This window comes from Rhinichthys klamathensis, unplaced genomic scaffold (genome assembly GCF_029890125.1).
Source record: "Rhinichthys klamathensis goyatoka isolate OS25496 unplaced genomic scaffold, OSU_Roscu_1.1 h1tg000076l_1, whole genome shotgun sequence".
Classification (NCBI taxonomy): domain Eukaryota; kingdom Metazoa; phylum Chordata; class Actinopteri; order Cypriniformes; family Leuciscidae; genus Rhinichthys; species Rhinichthys klamathensis.
Genome location: NW_026606618.1, coordinates 5339916 through 5358985, shown reverse-complemented (window position 1 = coordinate 5358985; position 19070 = coordinate 5339916). Strand labels below are relative to the sequence as shown.

Sequence of the window (19070 nt, the reverse complement as noted above, 5' to 3'; positions counted from 1 at the left end):
TTGTGCTTTAAAGTCCCTGTAAAGGCAATTTTAAAAAAAAATTCTAAACACATTATAAATGTTAGAAATGTATTGCTAAAACATATTACAAAGACTGTGAACTGTGAAGTACTGAATTGTGAAGTTAGACCGTTAAACAGTTTTTCACCATTGATATTTTCCGGATTTTTTGGGCGGGGCTAAAACGGGGCTCGATGACGCACTGGAGCCCCTGAGCTCCTGGACACGCCCCTACTTGATGACGCACTGGAGCCACTAAGGCTGTCCGCTCCCCTAACAATATAATAGAGCACATTCACATCAGTTTTGCCACTCAATCGTGAGTTACGGTCAGCACTATTAGTTACTACAGCAGCCTACAGATTGCTAGCTAGCTATGCCTTCATCACGGAAATGCGTAGGCCTACTACCTGGATGCGATCACCGGATCACATACAAAACAGATCGGTGTCCTTATTTAAATTTCCGAAAAACGATTACATCAAGAAGAAGTGGATTAATTTTGTGAAGAGCCAACCTTGATGGAGAGCTGAGGATCACTGCCAAAACCCGCCTCTGTAAGTGATCATTTTACACGGGATAGTTTTATAAACTTTCGTCGGAGACAACTAAGGCATTCACTGATAATCCGTTGTTACTGGTGAATGGGGCCGAACCGACTATCTTCCGCCTCGGCATTCATCCTCCCGTCGCGCCGACAACTGGTGCCATCATCGGCAGTGCGTGCCCACCGTGCGAGCATCTATTCCGGCTGTAGAGTTGAGTGTGGCGAATGCAGCTTTCCCGCGAGTGGGCGTGGTTTCAGCACAGCCAGCGGACACGCCCCCAGCGTTTGAGAGCAGAGACTACTGCTCATTTTTTCAAGATTTTGATAGCTTATTTTATGTACTTGCTGGCTTTTTTTATCATTCAAATTTGGCAGGGTGGCTAATAACACATTTTTCTGTGGTGTGACAAACTCAGAACACATACAAAATTTTGACTTTACAGGGACTTTAAGTAAAAACAACCAAAAAAAGCACCCTGATACAGACCAGTATGAGGATAGTTCAGCCAAGAAGTATTTTAATATTTAGTCAACATCATGTTCTTTCAAACCTGTATGGCTTTTTATGTGGAACAAAATAGGAGATATTTTTAAAACTTGTTTTCCTCTCTCCATAAAATGAAAGTCAATGGGGTCTAGAGTTGTCTTGGACCCCATTGACTTTAACTATGAAAAAAAAAAAAGTCTTCAAAATATCTTCTAGTGCATCCCACGGGAGCAAGTCATATGGGGTTAAAACAACATAGAGTGAGTAAATGTTGACAGAATTTTCCTATTTGGGTGAAAGGAGCAGCTTGGACATTCTGCTAAATATCTCCTTCTGTGTTAACATGTGAACTACGGTACTCCTTTAAAATGAGGTCGTTTTTATGTCAAAAGTTAATACAAGTATCACAAATAATGAGAAAGTTGGCGCGTCCCAAGGAACGGTGTGGTCGGCAGTTGGGAGCTGCTTTGCGCGTATGGATTTCGGTTGACGGTTAAGTCTGTTCCTTTTCCCCCTAAATCACATCTAAAAGCTCTCAGCAACACTAAGTGCTGTTTCTTTGTGCAAGGCCAGCGGTGATGCAATTAAGTGAAAATGTCGGTTAGCTCAGAGACGGTTATATGGTCTGACTACACACAGATCACACAGAGCCCTCCGAGAGACACAAAGGAGTACCAGCTCCTGTTCTGGAGGGACATTTCGCTGTTGTGGGACACAGGACAAACAAGTAAGAAGCACAACCAACCCCTAACCTTATAAAATAAGACCCATCCTGACAAACACTTGTGTAAGATTATAGTACGCCATTTGAGAGAACATTATATAAAACACCCCTTCCTAATACTCACTTCATTTCAAAGAGAATATGAATTTTTTTTTTTTTTTGCAGTTTCTACTCCTCAAATCCATCTTTTTGGGTTGGAGATTGGGCGGACAACTTCCGGAAGCCATCTTCTCCATATAGCGGTTAGGACAGTGCTACATTAAGGTTAGGGCTGCCTTATGGACTACCTTACGTCATATGTTGATCCAGCTATGTCTCTGGGCTTGTGACTGTTGTAGCTGCTGTGGAGTTTATGATCTTCATGTACTGAGTGTTGATGGCATCGAAGGCCTCGTCCCGATGAATCATGGCACCAAACACTAGAGGCTGCGGAAGAGACATAAAAAGTTAGTGTGCTTTTCACACTAGTCATTTTGGTCCATTTGACATCGCAGAAAGTTTTGCATGGACTTCAGTATGAAGTCGCAGTTGGTATGAAAGCGATCCGGTGTAGAAGCGATTCTATTGGCTGAAAGAACATGTAATGGACACTCAGTTTGGTGCCCGATTAGAAATCTAGCAAAATGCAGCTTTTAGATGGTCACATATCATATAGTATAACCAATGCTATAAATACAGTAAGCATTTAAGTTAGTGTGCAAGCTAAACAATTAGCCTACTAGCTTTTCCTTTTTTGGCACCTTCTTTGTTACTTAGCTACAGTGGTAAACAGCTGCCTCTGGTGCTCACTGTGGTGCCATGGTTTGGAGCCAGAGAATACAATGAGCAAAGGAAACCTAGCAGGGTGAGAGGGTGGAATTGAACTGTGTAAACAACCTTGAAACATTTCACCTTAATATCCTACTATTATAAAGAGGAGGTAAATAATTATAAATTAGAAGTAATATATAGTATAGTAGGAATATAGTAATACTGAAAAGGAAAAGTTGCACAGGTAGCTTTACAATTTTATTTATTTATTTTTAATTAAACCTGTGTGCAACGATACTCATTACAATATTTAGCCTACGTATGCACAGTAGTATATACATGTGTGTTTTAGTATGTAAACAATACATGTATATTATTTATAGAACGTATATATGCACACACCAGAAAAAAAATGCCATTCCAAATATTTGCTGTTTGTTTGAAATTTCTATACTTCAAAGATTTGAAAAAAAAAAAAGTATCATGGTTTACACAAAAATAATGAACAGCACAACTGTTTTCAAAAAAATATAAAAATAAATAAAAATTAGGGTCGGAAATAAATGGTGGCTTTGGGCAAAAATACCACGGAAACGAATAAAAATGCCCCCCAAATTCAAGATAAGGGAAGGCAAGATAAGCCTTCACTTCAGAAGGCCTTTATTAACCCGTCAGAGCCGTGTCGAGCACTTTTAGCATGGATGGATGTGCTTTTATGGACTTCCAAAAAAATATACCCATTGACTCCCATTATAAAGCTGGGAAGAGCCAGGACATTTTTCAATATAACTCCCTATTGTATTCGACTGAAAGAAGAATGTAATAAACACCTAGGATGGCTTCAGGGTGAGTAAATCATGGGCTAATTTTCATTTTTGGGTGAACTATCCCTTTAATGAAAGTTTTATGACAGATCTAATGAAAAGTGTAGATTCGGTATTACATTGAGATCTCATGTTGCATCAGATTTCTTTTTACATATTTTTGGCAGCATTGAGCATTATAACCAATCACACGCGCTTCTATTAAGCTCATGAATGCAATGGCCAATCAGAGGCATTTTGATTAGTCACCACTGAAAATACCAGGGTTTAGTTCTGACTGAATTCTGCACTCTTGCAAATTCTCTCAACATAAAAATCAATGTGCAGAGAAGATGTAAGAAGAGTATAGAGATCTTCAGTTATTATAATGTGTGTTTTTGAATGCATAACTTATGAAATCTTGATTTCCTAATGTAGAAAAAGTAATAAACTAATTCATAAAATGTTCTTAGCTTGTTCTTGTCTGTGTAGCCAGAATATGATGTCCCATCTCCCCAAATACAAAAATTCCCCAAACATTATTCAATTTTTGTTCAAATACCTGTATGCCAACTTCGAGCAGTAAATATACATATAAATGCCATGTCGGATGCAGCTTGCATTGACACAGTATACAGTATATCTATTTACATGGCACTTGTTTTTATTTACACAGACAATTTAATGTTGCTCGAAGGTGTCATACATGCACCGATATATTGGCTAATAATCGGTATTGGCCGATAAAAACAATTATTTTCATCAGCCGATTGTTTAAAAACAGCCGATGATCAGGGCCGATTATATCTTGTCAATCAAAAGGGGGTGGAAAAACGTGTCAGACTGCAACTCATACTGTGTGTAAAGAAAATGTTTTGTTGAATTTAGGGCAAGTTAACGTGACAACGCATTAACAGCAAAAAAAAAAAAAAAAGCAGCGACATAAAAGCAGGCTCTTTTTAACCCTATGAATCACCCGTAGTTCAAGCCGGGGTTGCCATGTCTGCAGTTTTTCCCCTACACAAAACATTATATGTAGTGCACCTCCCATCCAATAATTGCAAAGAGCTTTGTGTTTTGTTACTTCTAAAAAGAAAGTCTCAGCTTTCAAATTCTGTCCATTTTCAAAAGTTAGCGTAGTCACGAAATTCAAACAATAAATGGTGTTTTGATGCTCTTAAATGTGACGTTACAGAGCGCTGTAGCGCCTCCGATCAAGCGGCAGCTTAAATACAAGTTATAGTACGAAAAAACATGCATGAAGGTATGTTGAAAGATACAGCACATCTTACCGAAATGAATCAGGTTTAATGTAATCGATCAATCGGTTTCAACCGCGGAGATATGTCAATAAAACAGCTTGTGAACAATGTTGCATTTACCTCAGGAAAGTTATTCGATATTGATTAGTTAGCTATAAAAATCACTAGAGAAGAGCTTATTTACTGTTAATTATATATGTATGCTCCACTAAATTTGTCATGAAAACTACCAACATTTCAGTTTTTATTTGAGTATTTATTAAATCTGAAAATAAAATGAGGCGGTTCTCAGTATAGTTTGCAGCATTATTTGGGAGAGATTTTTTTCCCCTTAAGAAAATCAAAGTATCGGTATCAACAGATATCATTCTGAATAATCGGGGTGGAGAAACTTACACTACCGTTCAAAAGTTTGGGGTCAGTGAGAATTTTATTTTTATTTTTTGGAGGAAAGAAATCAATACTTTTATTTATCAAGGACAGTAAAGACATTTATAATGTTACAAAAGATTCTATTTTAAACAAATGCTGTTCTTTTGAACTTCCTATTCATCAAAGAATCCTAAAAAAAAAAAAAAAAAACCTGTACAACTGACAGACCAACAACTGTTTCAACATTGATAATAATAATAAATGTTTCTTGAGCATCAAATCCTCATATTATACTGATTTGTGAAGGATCATTTGACACTGAAGACACTGACACTGGTGATGCTGAAAATTCAGCTTTGATCACAGGAATAAATTACACTTTATATATTCACACAGAAAACAGCTGATTTACACTGGAATAATATTTAATACTATAACTGATTTTTGTTGTATTTTTAATCAAATAAGCGCAGCCATGGTTAGCAGAAGAGAATTCTTTTAAAAGTATTTAAAATCGTACCGACCCCAAACTTTTGAACGGTAGTGTAGTATCGGTGCATCATATATATATATATATATATATATATATATATATATATATATATATATATATATATATATATATATATATATATACACACACACACACACACATACATACACATACACGCTCTCTGATATTCTGTACATTGGCTGCTGGCCACTTACCTTTAGAGTGGATGGCGTTGTAATGGAGATCCCCATCCCAGATCCAGGCAATACTGACAGCACCTTGTACTGTTAACGTGTGTAGAGAATCCAGTTAGAACAAAGCACTCGAGAAAAATTAGTTAATCATCCACAAAACATTTGGCAGACCTTCTGAAAATCTGTGATGTCGTGGAGCTTGATGACTTTATTTTTTTTCGAGGAGGTTGCCCGGGAACTGGAACTCTCGAAACACAGGTAACTAAAAACACAAAACAGTTTTATCATGAAGGACTGCAGTGGGCCTAACAACTCTCTCATACAACTCTTGAGCCTTATTTAAATATGACAAAACATTTACAACTTTGTTCAGAGTAAATGCAATTGGTAAATATTGCAATTTAATGGAAAAATACTGATGTCCTGCATGCATACTTCTCTGTGACATAGAGGACACCATTGCGGATGTAGTCAGTTGGCATTTTCCTGTCCCTGTTGATCAAGCAACATCGCCATCCGTTCTCACACACTGTGAATCAAATCAAACATTCTTTTACAATTAAAGACAAGTACAGATGAAATGTTCAAAGGCTACTGCAGTTTCCCTTCCCACCTGGCAGGGGGCGCTCATTTTCAGACAAGTTAAAGACTTCATGAAACGGGCCTCTCTTGGTGTTGTAAGCCCGTCCGCTTTCCTCCTCACGACCAATCCCGCATGACATCCCAGCCGATTGAGCGCCACGTGGTACCGTTGGCTGGATCTGCTACGGGGAACAAGCAAAATGATTGATTTAGGAGCAGGATGTGTAAATAAAGCCCCAGAACAGCAAGGTTCCTGTGTGCCAATGAAGGATCAATGCTATCTTTTAACTTCTCACCAGATAAAGAACAGAATTGATCCTAGATCAGCACTTAAGGGCCCCAAAAACAGCACCCATGTGGGGGAAGCTTGTCAATTGTCAAAACCAGTGAATGCCATTGAGCCAAGCAGCAGTGTTGACCTATAGCACAGTGAATGATGGGCCAGTGGCTCAGCTGCATGTGGACTCCTGGTGACAGACTCGGTTCTCTGGGTTGGATGCCAAACAGTAGCGAGGGATGCCTGGAGGAGGGTGCTGCTGAGGACTAGTGCAAAGCTCAAAGCCGGAGTTAAACAGCCACTTATAGGTATTACCACTCACCAACATACTACCATATTACCAAGGTATTCTTTTATTTACAGAATGTGTTAGAGTTTGGGACTGAGCAAGACAGATGTCATCTGATAAATGTTCATGGACATTTCTTCAACTACGGGCACTTTCAAGTCGTAGGAGTTGATTTATATTAAAATTAGCAGAAGAGCTATTGGTTATACATACATATACACTATACAATTAATTCATAAATATTCTATTCAAAATACAATTTGATACATTTTCAATGCCATCACAAGCTATTTTTGATATTTTCTAATTGTCTTATGACTACATTTTATTGTTTAGGTTATACAAATCAATAATAATAATAATAATAAAACTGATAACAATAAAACATCTAATTGTCTTATTATAGATAATAAAACTATACACATGCACTCTTATTTTATGCCATCTAATTTTTAACGATAATTTTGATGATAATGATACTAATAAAGATTCTTCATTTAAAACATACTTTAACAATAATATGTATTGTTGTTATTATTAGTTCTGTAATAGGTTTTTCACTTTGTTTATACTATCAGTTTCATTATTTATTGTTAATTATTGTTATAGAGGTTTATCATTTAAAGAAATTAAATCTATACACATCTAAAAAAAACTGATAATATAAACAGTAAAATTTAGTTTGAAAAAAGTAAATTTTTAACATCTATTGTGTGTTTTTTCCCCCCTCATGTGCATCATGTATATCTACTTTTGACTTTGTTAGTAGACAAATTATATAAATCACTTTTGAGAGTGAGAAAAGTGTATGTTAAGGGACTTTTTAAAAAAAAAATCTACAGGACAAGTGGCCACAGTTGAAGAAACCTTATATTTGCAGAAAACAACTTCTTCGTGCATAGAGAGTACGTCTGCAAATACAACATATCCGCAAAAGAAATGTTGAATAATTGACACAACTGACTACTGTAAATGCAGCCACTTCGAGGCCACTGCTCAAACATGACAAAAACTTGGATCCTATAGTCATACAATCGCATAATATGCAACATTTTCAAATAACAACCATTTTGAAAGTAAATATATGCATATATAATTTAATTTCTAATATAATTCATCTGATCATCACTTTACCTCTCCATTTTCTGAGAGGTAATTGTAAACTAGCTTTGAAAAGTAAACACTACAAAGTGGCGACACCAGAAGAGCCAAGCTTTTCAGAATTTCTAGCCACCTACACAAGGCATTTATGTAATCATAAGAAAAAAAATTGTACTGCAAGTAGTGCATAAATAGAAAAGGACGAGTTTCCTTCTAATTCTCAACAAATGTCTCCATAAAGTGTAATATGTAAAAAGCTTGACTGCTCTAATGTGGTCACTGCTTCAAAATACTATTAAGCCTATTATTCTACACTAAACTATAGTATAGAGCAGCAGAGAACCTCTCAGATAAACCCCGCATGTCACACACACACACACAGACACACACACACACACACACACACACACACACACACACACACACACACACACACACACACACACACACACACACACACACACACACACACACACACACACACACACACACACACACACACACACACACACACACACACACACACACACACACACACACACACACACACACACACACACACACACACACACACACACACACACACACAGTATTTCTACACAATCACCTTGTCTGATGACGATAGATCAAAAACATCCTGGTACTTTTTACAATCTTGTTCATATACGTTTTGTGCAAATTAGTAAGATGCATTTTTAAAAAGACAGTTTTTGATCCAATTGTCGACAGACATTGTCAGTGTCATACTGCATATTCCTGACACACACACACACACATATATAAAACACACACATACGCAGGACCAGCCATTGGTGGCAAACACAGGCACTGTTGTCAAACCAAAGGCCACACTAGATCCCTACCTTTTCGAACCCAGACAGCTGAGAGAGGAAAAATAACAGAATAAACATGTGACAGACCATCACACAAACCAAAATCCTGCCATTTATTAATGATATAGAGGAATTACATATCCTCCATTGGCTGAATTCATGTTTAACCATCTTGTAGACACCGTTTTGATCTGTCCTCCATTTAGTGTTTATTTATTTGTTTTAGTTTATTTTTATTTGTTTTATTTAATTTTAAATTATATTTAACTGATTTTAAGATGTTATTAGCACCAAGATACAACTCTTATTCAAGAGTGGCCTGGCTAAGATGGAGATGTAATGTAATGACTATATTATTATTAATGTACTGCATGTTCTTTTTGACAGCTTGGCCAGGTCAATCTTGTATAATATTGTATAATATTGTATAATATAATATAATATAATATAATATAATATAATATAATATAATATAATATAATATAATATAATATAATATATTCTTTTTGCTATCAAGAGTTGTATTTTGGTTAAATAAAGGCTACTAACTAAAAGGAGGAAACTATTGCTCATTTTCTGTCATAACTGTCTTCCTCAAAAAAAGACAAAAAGGAATCAGGATTAATATTTTACAAGCTTTTTGAAATTGGAACAATGAGGTTGCGCACGCGAACAGATCACTCACCCGTCTGCTCAGTGTGGCGTTGTTACGCTCTTTGAGCTGCGGGTCTGTGGGTAAGTTGGCCCATACAATGTAGGGTGTGTCGTACTTGTCCCTCAGTTTTGGGCAGCTTTTGAAGATAAAGTCAATGATGAAGAATTTGATGCCAGCATAGAACCCTGAAATAACCACAAATAAATGAAAATTAGAGACTTGAGACAAAAAAAAAAAGCACATTAAAATTGTTGTTGCATGTCAAACTGAATTTCTTACCAATCATGAAGCCTAAGAGTTTATATGGCAGCAAACAGGAAGTGATGAACGCCATCCACAAACCAACATACAGTTTCTGTGTGATTTCAGGCTGCACCCACATGAACAGACTGCAATGCAATCACATACAGAACATAATATTATGCATAATATGTATGTAAATATACATTTATACAATAAAACATACTTAAACTGGGCAGTACTACCAAAAAAATCAATATCATTGTACTATTAATTTTATATCATCAACTTTATGCTCTCTCACAATAGTACTTTAAAAATAATAATAATAAAACCAAAATATATTTTTATAAATATAAATCACAATCATAAAATTATTTATTTATTTATTTGAAGCTTGAATAAAATAAAAGTACTGTTAATACACAAGTTAAAACATTTTTTGATATTGAACTTTAATAATCAGCTTAAAAAAAAAAAAAAATGCAGAACCAAATGGCATCTGAAACATTACACAGTATATACTGTTATACCGGCCAGTCCCACAATTCAATATCTAACATACTCACTTTTTGATCTTTTCCAATACGTCTGACATCTTTCCAAATAGATTCTGTGAAAAGACGTCACTTGTGCGTCAACAGCTTTATGTGTGAAGCAAAATGAAAGGTGTCGGCATTACACCACCACAGCTAGAACAAAGTCACAAATCTTACCTGTGCTTTCTGTGCAACATCCAACACTAACTGGAACTTCTCGGAGACCGTAAGATCTTCCTTTGGAGGCTCCTAATAAAAAGAAGAGCACAAATGAAGCATTAAGGCTTTTAATCAAGCATATATATTTAACAACTTACTGATGTAAATAAATTAAAATGAGGCTAATATTTACCATCGGTTCGGACACCTCAGGCACAATGCTCCACTGTATCCTCCAACCCCTGAAAAGATACACGCAGAACTGGTTTAGTATGCAAAACAAATTTGAGACCATATTTAAAATATAGGATTTTAAAGTAAAACATTTTTTTTAATGTAATCTTTTTATATATATATAATTTTTTTCTATGCTAAATAATAGGTTAGTTAAAGGGATATATAATTATGGATCAGATCCCATGTCATGCAACCACCACATGGGTTTGTGAACTAGTTGTGAATTGAACCAGTGATAGATTATGTCGGACGTACTTTGCAATGAGGTAATTCAAGGACAACCGCAGAATGGCTAAAAATAGAAACATGGGGATAACCCAGCCATGCCAGGCAGCATTCATATAGATCTGTGGAAAAGATGAGAGGGAAGAAGACATTAAAATGAAGGATGGCATGTCAGGCGTGTTTCTGGCAGTGTTGAAATCATGTCAGCCACCAAACAGAAACATGTGGTGGCACTATTTATCTACATTTTAGTATTTTAAGATAAGCCAACTTTTATCACACTGACCTAATATACATTAAACCATGTAACAGATTAGTTTAACCTGAGGCGGGGCTTTTCCTAATCTGGTGATGTGCAGACGACAATGAGCTTTATTTGTTTTAATTATGGTAGTAAAACAGACACTTTGGACTGGGAGGCTACATAAACATGATAAACAGTGATGAATCGTGTTTGAGGGGTTTGTGTGGGTGTTGGGCTGTGCTCACAATAAAGGCGATGGCTGACGTGTAGACAGAGTGCCAGCTGGATAAGGCAGAAAGGTTCCTCATGAAGTTAGTTACAGGCTTAGCACCCCGTTCTGAAAACACACAGACCAGAACAGTCAGTTTCATGCCCGTGACACAGCAGAGGTGATGGGAATTAAAATGGGGCTGCAATCCATTAAAATATTTAGCGTTATGGCTTGGAGGGTTTTTTATTTGGGCTGCAGAATGAAAACACTTACTGAGTCGTCTCATATTTTCAGTTAATCTGCAAAGAGGAGAAAAGAAAATTAATTATTTAATGAGATCCGTTGGGAGGGTGAAATTATAAAGCTAGAAATAGCATGAAAATCGAGACTGCATATAAAGACATCCAGTTGAATGTCCTATCCAGCACATTACACTTACAACATTTTAAGATATAGAAAATATACAATAAAAAAAAGGTATAAAAACAGAAAAATCTAGCAAAAAAAAGTCTGATTCCAAAATGGGGCTTTAATCACCCCCTAGCATCCAGGTCATTCCTGGCAGTAAGTGTCATATGCAGTCAGTACATTTTCAAGTTTTATATATTTAAGAAAAATGTGTTATTTATATATAAAATATTCATATTTATATATAATATAATATAATGTATGTATATATATATATAAATATATATGTAAACATAAATAACTTTTAAATCTTAAGTTTCATATATATATATATATATATATATATATATATATATATATATATATATATATATATATATATATATATATATATATATACACATATACATATACATAAATACATACACACACACACCTAAAGGATTATTAGGAACACCATACTAATACTGTGTTTGACCCCCTTTTGCTTTCAGAACTGCCTTAATTCTACGTGGCATTGATTCAACAAGGTGCTGAAAGCATTCTTTAGAAATGTTGCCCCATATTGATAGGATAGCATCTTGCAGTTGATGGAGATTTGTGGGATGCACATCCAGGGCACGAAGCTCCCGTTCCACCACATCCCAAAGATGCTCTATTGGGTTGAGATCTGGTGACTGTGGGGGCCATTTTAGTACAGTGAACTCATTGTCATGTTCAAGAAACCAATTTAAAATGATTCGAGCTTTGTGACATGGTGCATTATCCTTCTGGAAGTAGCCATCAGAGGATGGGTACATGGTGGCCATAAAGGGATGGACATGGTCAGAAACAATGCTCAGGTAGGCCGTGGCATTTAAACGATGCCTACTTGGCACTAAGGGGCCTAAAGTGTGCCAAGAAAACATTCCCCACACCATTACACCACCACCACCACCAGCCTGCACAGTGGTAACAAGGCATGATGGATCCATGTTCTCATTCTGTTTACGCCAAATTCTGACTCTACCATCTGAATGTCTCAACAGAAATCGAGACTTATCAGACCAGGCAACATTTTTCCATTCTTCAACTGTCCAATTTTGGTGAGCTCTTGCAAATTGTAGCCTCTTTTTCCTATTTGTAGTGGAGTGTGAGTGGTACCCGGTGGGGTCTTCTGCTGTTGTAGCCCATCCGCCTCAAGGTTGTGCGTTGTGGCTTCACAAATGCTTTGCTGCATACCTCTGTTGTAACGAGTGGTTATTTCAGTCAAAGTTGCTCTTCTATTAGCTTGAATCAGTCGGCCCATTCTCCTCTGACCTCTAGCATCAACAAGGCATTTTCGCCGACAGGACTGCCGCATACTGGATGTTTTTCCCTTTTCACACCATTCTTTGTAAACCCTAGAAATGGTTGTGCGTGAAAATCCCAGTAACTGAGCAGATTGTGAAATACTCAGACCGGCCCGACTGGCACCAACAACCATGTCACGCTCAAAATTGCTTAAATCACCTTTCTTTCCCATTCTGACATTCAGTTTGTAGTTCAGGAGATTGTCTTGACCAGGACCACATCCCTAAATGCATTGAAGCAACTGCCATGTGATTGGTTGATTAGATAATTGCATTAATGAAAAATTTAACAGGTGTTCCTAATAATCCTTTAGGTGAGTGTATATGTATATATATATATACTAATACCTCATATATGTAATATAAATGTGTGTGTGTATATATATATATATATATATATATATATATATATATATATACACACACACACACAGTATATACATGTGAATATTTCTTAAATATATACATGCATATGTGTGTATTTATATACACAAAATAATCCATCTATCTATCTATCTATCTATCTATCTATCTATCTATCTATCTATCTATCTATCTATCTATCTATCTATCTATCTATCTATCTATCTATCTATACAAAATAATCTATATTGATATCTCTATCTATCTATATAATATATATGGAAAAAGAAAAAATACTATTATATTACATGTATAATTTAATATAACTTTTAAATACTTAGTAAATAACTTCTAAATGTTTTAGTATAGTTGACCAAAGTATGAGTCTGACCAGGGTTTACAGAGTTCAAAAGGTACTGCATTACAGGAATGACCCATGGCTTGAGCAGTTCTCTGTTCAACCTCCCTTCAAAACCTGTAAATTATTAATCGAAACAAACTAATCGAGACTTTATTTGGGCTGGTCACCTTTTAGCACTTAGTGGTTCCTCAGTCTCGACTGTATTCTCCTCAGGCTGAAAGCGAAAGTCTTCGATATAAACACCAAAGCGCTCATAGAGCCATTTCCACAGCCGAGATCTTAAGGTCTCCTTCTGTTTGTCCCCTGTCAGTTCAAAAACAGCACAACACTTCAATGCAGCATTACAGACATTTAACTGATTCACAATATAAACATCTAAAACATAAAAAGGGCTGTAATATTCTCAGAATTCAATTGAGCATCATCACAAATGAGAATCACAAAAAAATCTAAAAGAGACAAACGGCTCATAGAAAGTGACACTTCTAGTGCAGAGATACATTCAGGAATAACATATGGTGTGAAAATGAGGAGGAAGCCTTGTTTGGCCTTTTTGGGGCCATTTCAAGGGATGTTAAATAAAATAATGAACTGTGATATAACAAAATATCTGAAGCATGAAAGACAAAAACTAAAAATCCACCATCAATCAGTTGAAGCGATGGATAAACTATAATCGTGTTCCTCAAATGAAGTTAAAAATAAGGGCACTGGTTCTCAATCACCAATAAAGTGTTGTTTAGCGCACAGAACAAAATTGCCACACACAATTTCAGGCAGGACAGGTGCGTGTCCAATTCAATTTATTTTTTTCGTTCTAATGTTGATGAATCCGGATTATTCTTAATGAGGGACAGTGTGCCCGCAGCTAGTAATTACACAACGCACATCCAAACCATCTCTATATGAGAACACAAATAGCAAAAGTAAAGCCAAATGTGTCACTCAAAACCACATAAAACACAAAAACATTTTATTTAGGGACTAGACTGCATGTAATCATGTTTTGGACCACTAATTATTATGCATTCACCAATAAAAGCTGCATTTTTGTGCAAAACACATCCTAGATTACGATGTAATGCATATCTTTTTTGTTATTAAGAAATAAGACTTGCCCTTATAAGTAGGGATGCACGATATAGGATTTTGGCCGATATTCGATATGCCGATATTTTCAAACTAATTTTGCCCGATGCCGATACCGATATATTTGTATTTTTTTTAAGTGCAAAAAAAGCTTATTAAAGCTTCTATTAATGTTCTCAGTCAAGAGCAGTGAGTGATTTCCTCTGTGTTTTGTTGTTTTATTAACGTTAACGGGATAGTTCTCCCAAAAATTTAAATTGTCATCATTTACTCTCTCAAGTTTCTTTCTTCTGTTGAAATTATAAAAGTTATTTGGAAGAATGTGGCTAACCAAACAGTTGCTGTACTCCAGTGACTTCCATAGTATATTTAAGCACAAGAAAGAAATGAATCTAGGTTTGAAACAACATTAGATAGACAGAATTTTTATTTCTGGGTGCAGTATCTCTTTAAAGACAAGCGGCAGAATATTATTAACTGTCTCTTTAAGAACTGCACGCGAGTAACGTGACGCGTCTAATATACACGCATTTGAAAAGCAGATTTTCTCTGTTTGCTTTCACTTTAGACATAACCAACTTTGTTTATGTAAACCTTGTGTGTATTTGACAGTATCAGCGCAATAAGACTCGAAAGATTAGTCCAGTATGCAGGCGCTGTGACAGGCTTTAGTTCCTGTGAGCGTCGGGTGTAACGCGCTCAGAAAAGCGGATGTTAGAACAGCGCATCAGCACGTGAATGACATGTTTACCTAGCAAGACTTTGACGCACATGCAAACAATGAACTTTTGTGAATTGCGGTGTCCCGTGAGTGTAACTCTACCTTTGCGTTTACATGTGATGTAATGTGAATGTACGTCGCGTTGTACAGTATGTTGAGATGAAGGCGCCAGAATTGAACTGATAGAATGCAGGATACTATGATTTTTCTTCAAAAGCAGATCGTGGAGACATTTTAATCGTCCACGATCAAAAACCGTGAGACGCACGGCACACCCCTAGTTGGAAGTTTAAGTTGCTGGCGCTCATGCTTCGTTCACGGTCGTCACGTGCGCATAGGAAACACGCCACCCTATCGGCAAGACTCATCGGCAGAAATATTCATATCGGCCGATGCCGATGATGGTCATTTTAAGCTTTTATCGGCCGATACCGATGTTGTCCCGATATCATCGTGCATCCCTACTTATAAGGCCTGAAAATAATCCGCATTTCGCCTTTCGAAGGATACTCATTTGGCCGAAAGATGTTAAAAAGACTTTGTATTCAAGTGCTGAAGTCACACGCACATGCAATGTTATATGTGCATTGTCCGAGCAGAAACAAAAATTGGGCTGCAAGGACGGTGTGCCGGACCTCCGCGGACCCTCCTTATGACGAAAATTACATCGAAGTATACTTGGGCTTTAGTTATACATTCTCTAATAATGCATAAAACAAGAAACAAAAAAAAATCTAAGTGTGAACCACTATTCAACATATTTGACAGCAACTAGCTAACAGCCTCAGTGCTACAGAAAAAGTACTCTATTAGAGAAAAGAGATAGAGTGTTGAAAAAGTAAAATAAAGAAAAAGCCATAAATGAACAATGAATGCACCCTTAGAGTCAAAACAGCAACAGGCAAAAGTGATTATTATGATGTATTGCTATTAGAGATCAATTTCCATTTGAATGTAAGTGTGTCTCAAGACCTCTATAGATCTATAAAGGAGAACAAACTAAACTTTACCTGTTCCATTGACTGAAGTGACTTGTGGCTTTGGAGGTGGAGGTGGGGGTGGTGAATCTTCTAGTCTGGACCAAGCACACTTATTGTTTAGAAAGTGTTAACAACAAATAAATATAGAAATAACTCAAATGGAACATTTATTAATTAAGTTCTATACTATAGATGCGTCAAATGTTATTGTGGGAAACTTCTATACTGTGGAAAAGCATCACCTCCCATACCTGGATCTGAGAATTTCATTCATTTTCTGCTCGAGATCGACTCTTTTCAATTTCTCTTTCTCCAGCTCCTGCTTCAGGGTGTCGACATTTGTCTCCTCTCGGAGCTTCCTCAACTCCTCCTCTGTGAGCAATACACAAAGAAAACAGTTCAACTGCATGACTGAAGGACCGAGGAGATTGCTGTTGACTTCACTGGAATCCTTCAGCAAGCTTGAGGTCTCTTTGGCTACAGACAGATGTCAAATATCCGTGATACAAAGGGTCAGCTGGTCGTTGTTGCAAAATAAACCCTGGCAGCATGATCAGGATCTTGTATCACGCTCTTAAGGTTTATTTTGCAATAACGACTGGCTAAATGTTCATCTAGGCAAGAGGAGAACTGCCTCCCCGACTGAGCCTGGTTTCTCCCAAGGTTTGTTTTCTCCATTTCTATCACCTGATGGAGTTTGATTTCTATTGGCTTGCTTAGTTGTATTCAGTAATATTGATTTGACTGCACTGATACTATCGGATGAGAACAAAACTTGAACTGAGCTGAATAATGACACTTGTAGATAATGTCTTCTGTAGAGCTGCTTTATAGCTGAATTGAACTTGTTCCAGAGGCTTAGGATGACAGGATCCTAGTCATCCTATATCTAAAAGATGACACTAAATTAAGCTCTCTCACAGGACAGGACACTCAGCAGTGGAACCAGAGGAAGATTCAAGACACTTCGTCCTCAATTTCAGAGAACTTAATGATTCTCGAGTCAAACAAACATGTAGCTGCTGGCAGAGACGGATCGGCCTTGATCTAACAAAACGAAAATAAATGATCACAGTTCTAACAAAGAGCATGTTTGCTGAAAACTTTTTGCCTCTGGAATGCACAACAGCCCTAATCGAGTAGTTTTTCCACCTGCCCTCTATTGCACACAATGCCTGCTTCAAGGTTGCCTGGAACACAAGCCCATCTTCATCTATAATTCAGCAGTTCCTGAGTCTCCCACAGAGGCGCTATAGTCATGATAAAGACCCCCTGCCGCTGACTCGAGGGCAGGAGCGCTAATAGAGAAGACATCTGAATCCAGATGATCAGGGCAGACCATAGGGGCCGTCGCTAAACCCGGAGCTAGTGGACGGAGGGACTGAGCAAGCGGTTTCACAGTGATAAAACAATAGATCGAAATTTATATTTATAGCCATGATGCTATTCTTCACTTTACAGCGTGTTCGGAGTGTCAAGGCAAGCAAATTTAGATCTAGTTGAACAAAAGTATAAATAATATCAATAACCATAATAAATAATAAATCATATTACTATTAATAATAATAATAAAGAATAAGAACAAACCAAAGAATACTTACAGATATCCTAATCTTCTGTAACATGTCGTGCAAAGCAAATGTTTAGGAGCTTTACATGAATAATCCCTTTGGGAACATTTGCAAGATTTGTGCCATTGTGTGAGTTTTTTTCATGTTCTGGTATGCAAACTCAACCTCACTTACGGTTACAGTGGAATTGTGGCAGAAATAATCTTGTAAGCAGATATTAATCTTCGCCATGCTACAAGCACTTTGTTGCAATGTTGGACTGCACAGATGAGACCCTGAACTCACATGGCACTTACTGTAAACGTAATGGTAACTAACTGTAAACCAATAACCCATTAGTCAACAAGGAAATGGAATAGAACCTAGTGGAGCGTTTAAACATTGAGTTGCTCGGGCTGAAGGTGAAGGTGTCATTTCTGTGCCACTAGTAGCACCAAATAGAAAAAAAAAATAGTGTGTGTGCGTGCATATATAGATACACATATATACATATTTCATTTAAACTCAGATTTTTAAAATGTTAATAATTAAATGATAACGTAATTACATAATTAACCCATAAGCAATCAGCACATTGTTCAGGCAGTAACAATGCAGAAGGAACTTGAAATGTAAACTATTTTTATGGCTTGATAAGGACATGTTCAATGTGTCTGCCAGATTGGATCTTGGCCCACTGTCCTTCACTGAAGCTGTGCCATCTCACTGCCCTCTCTGAAATACAAACTTCAGCCTCAGCTCACATCAACTTGCTGGAGCAAAAAAAAAAGCTAGAAAAAAAAAATGATAACGTCTAATGGCCCATTTACACCAAAGCAATTAAGCATATGAAAGCCTTTCTGGCTGACAGCATCCTTTCACATAGTTCACACAATCAGCCCTGCCAGTCTCTGCCAAAAAGACCATGAACACAATGGTAAAGGCTACACAAAACCATGGACCAATGCTAGCTCATCATAGAGTCATCTGATGTAATGAATATGTGAACTACTCATGTTATGCAAGAGCACCGTTTTCCTCCA

At 36.9% G+C, this 19070-nt stretch overlaps 1 protein-coding gene across 4 annotated transcripts in view; it reads right to left on the bottom strand.

Annotated features, from left to right (window-relative positions):
* Positions 1-1007: 1007 nt before the first annotated feature.
* gramd4b (GRAM domain containing 4b) overlaps positions 1008-19070 on the bottom strand; it is a 29640-nt gene continuing 11577 nt past the window's right edge. For 2 of the 4 annotated variants that reach the window (XM_056251127.1, XM_056251130.1), the window contains exons 4-20: positions 16729-16849; positions 16508-16572; positions 13855-13990; positions 11498-11523; positions 11259-11350; positions 10800-10891; positions 10501-10549; positions 10326-10397; positions 10179-10222; positions 9649-9758; positions 9400-9554; positions 8745-8762; positions 6246-6396; positions 6068-6161; positions 5804-5894; positions 5654-5722; positions 1008-2184 (exon numbers count right to left, since the gene is read on the bottom strand). In XM_056251127.1, coding sequence (XP_056107102.1) covers positions 2068-2184; positions 5654-5722; positions 5804-5894; positions 6068-6161; positions 6246-6396; positions 8745-8762; positions 9400-9554; positions 9649-9758; positions 10179-10222; positions 10326-10397; positions 10501-10549; positions 10800-10891; positions 11259-11350; positions 11498-11523; positions 13855-13990; positions 16508-16572; positions 16729-16849 — 1502 coding nt within the window. In that variant the 3' untranslated portion in view covers positions 1008-2067. The remainder of the gene's footprint in view (positions 2185-5653; positions 5723-5803; positions 5895-6067; positions 6162-6245; positions 6397-8744; positions 8763-9399; positions 9555-9648; positions 9759-10178; positions 10223-10325; positions 10398-10500; positions 10550-10799; positions 10892-11258; positions 11351-11497; positions 11524-13854; positions 13991-16507; positions 16573-16728; positions 16850-19070) is intronic. The other 2 variants (XM_056251129.1, XM_056251128.1) reach the window with 2 other exon arrangements.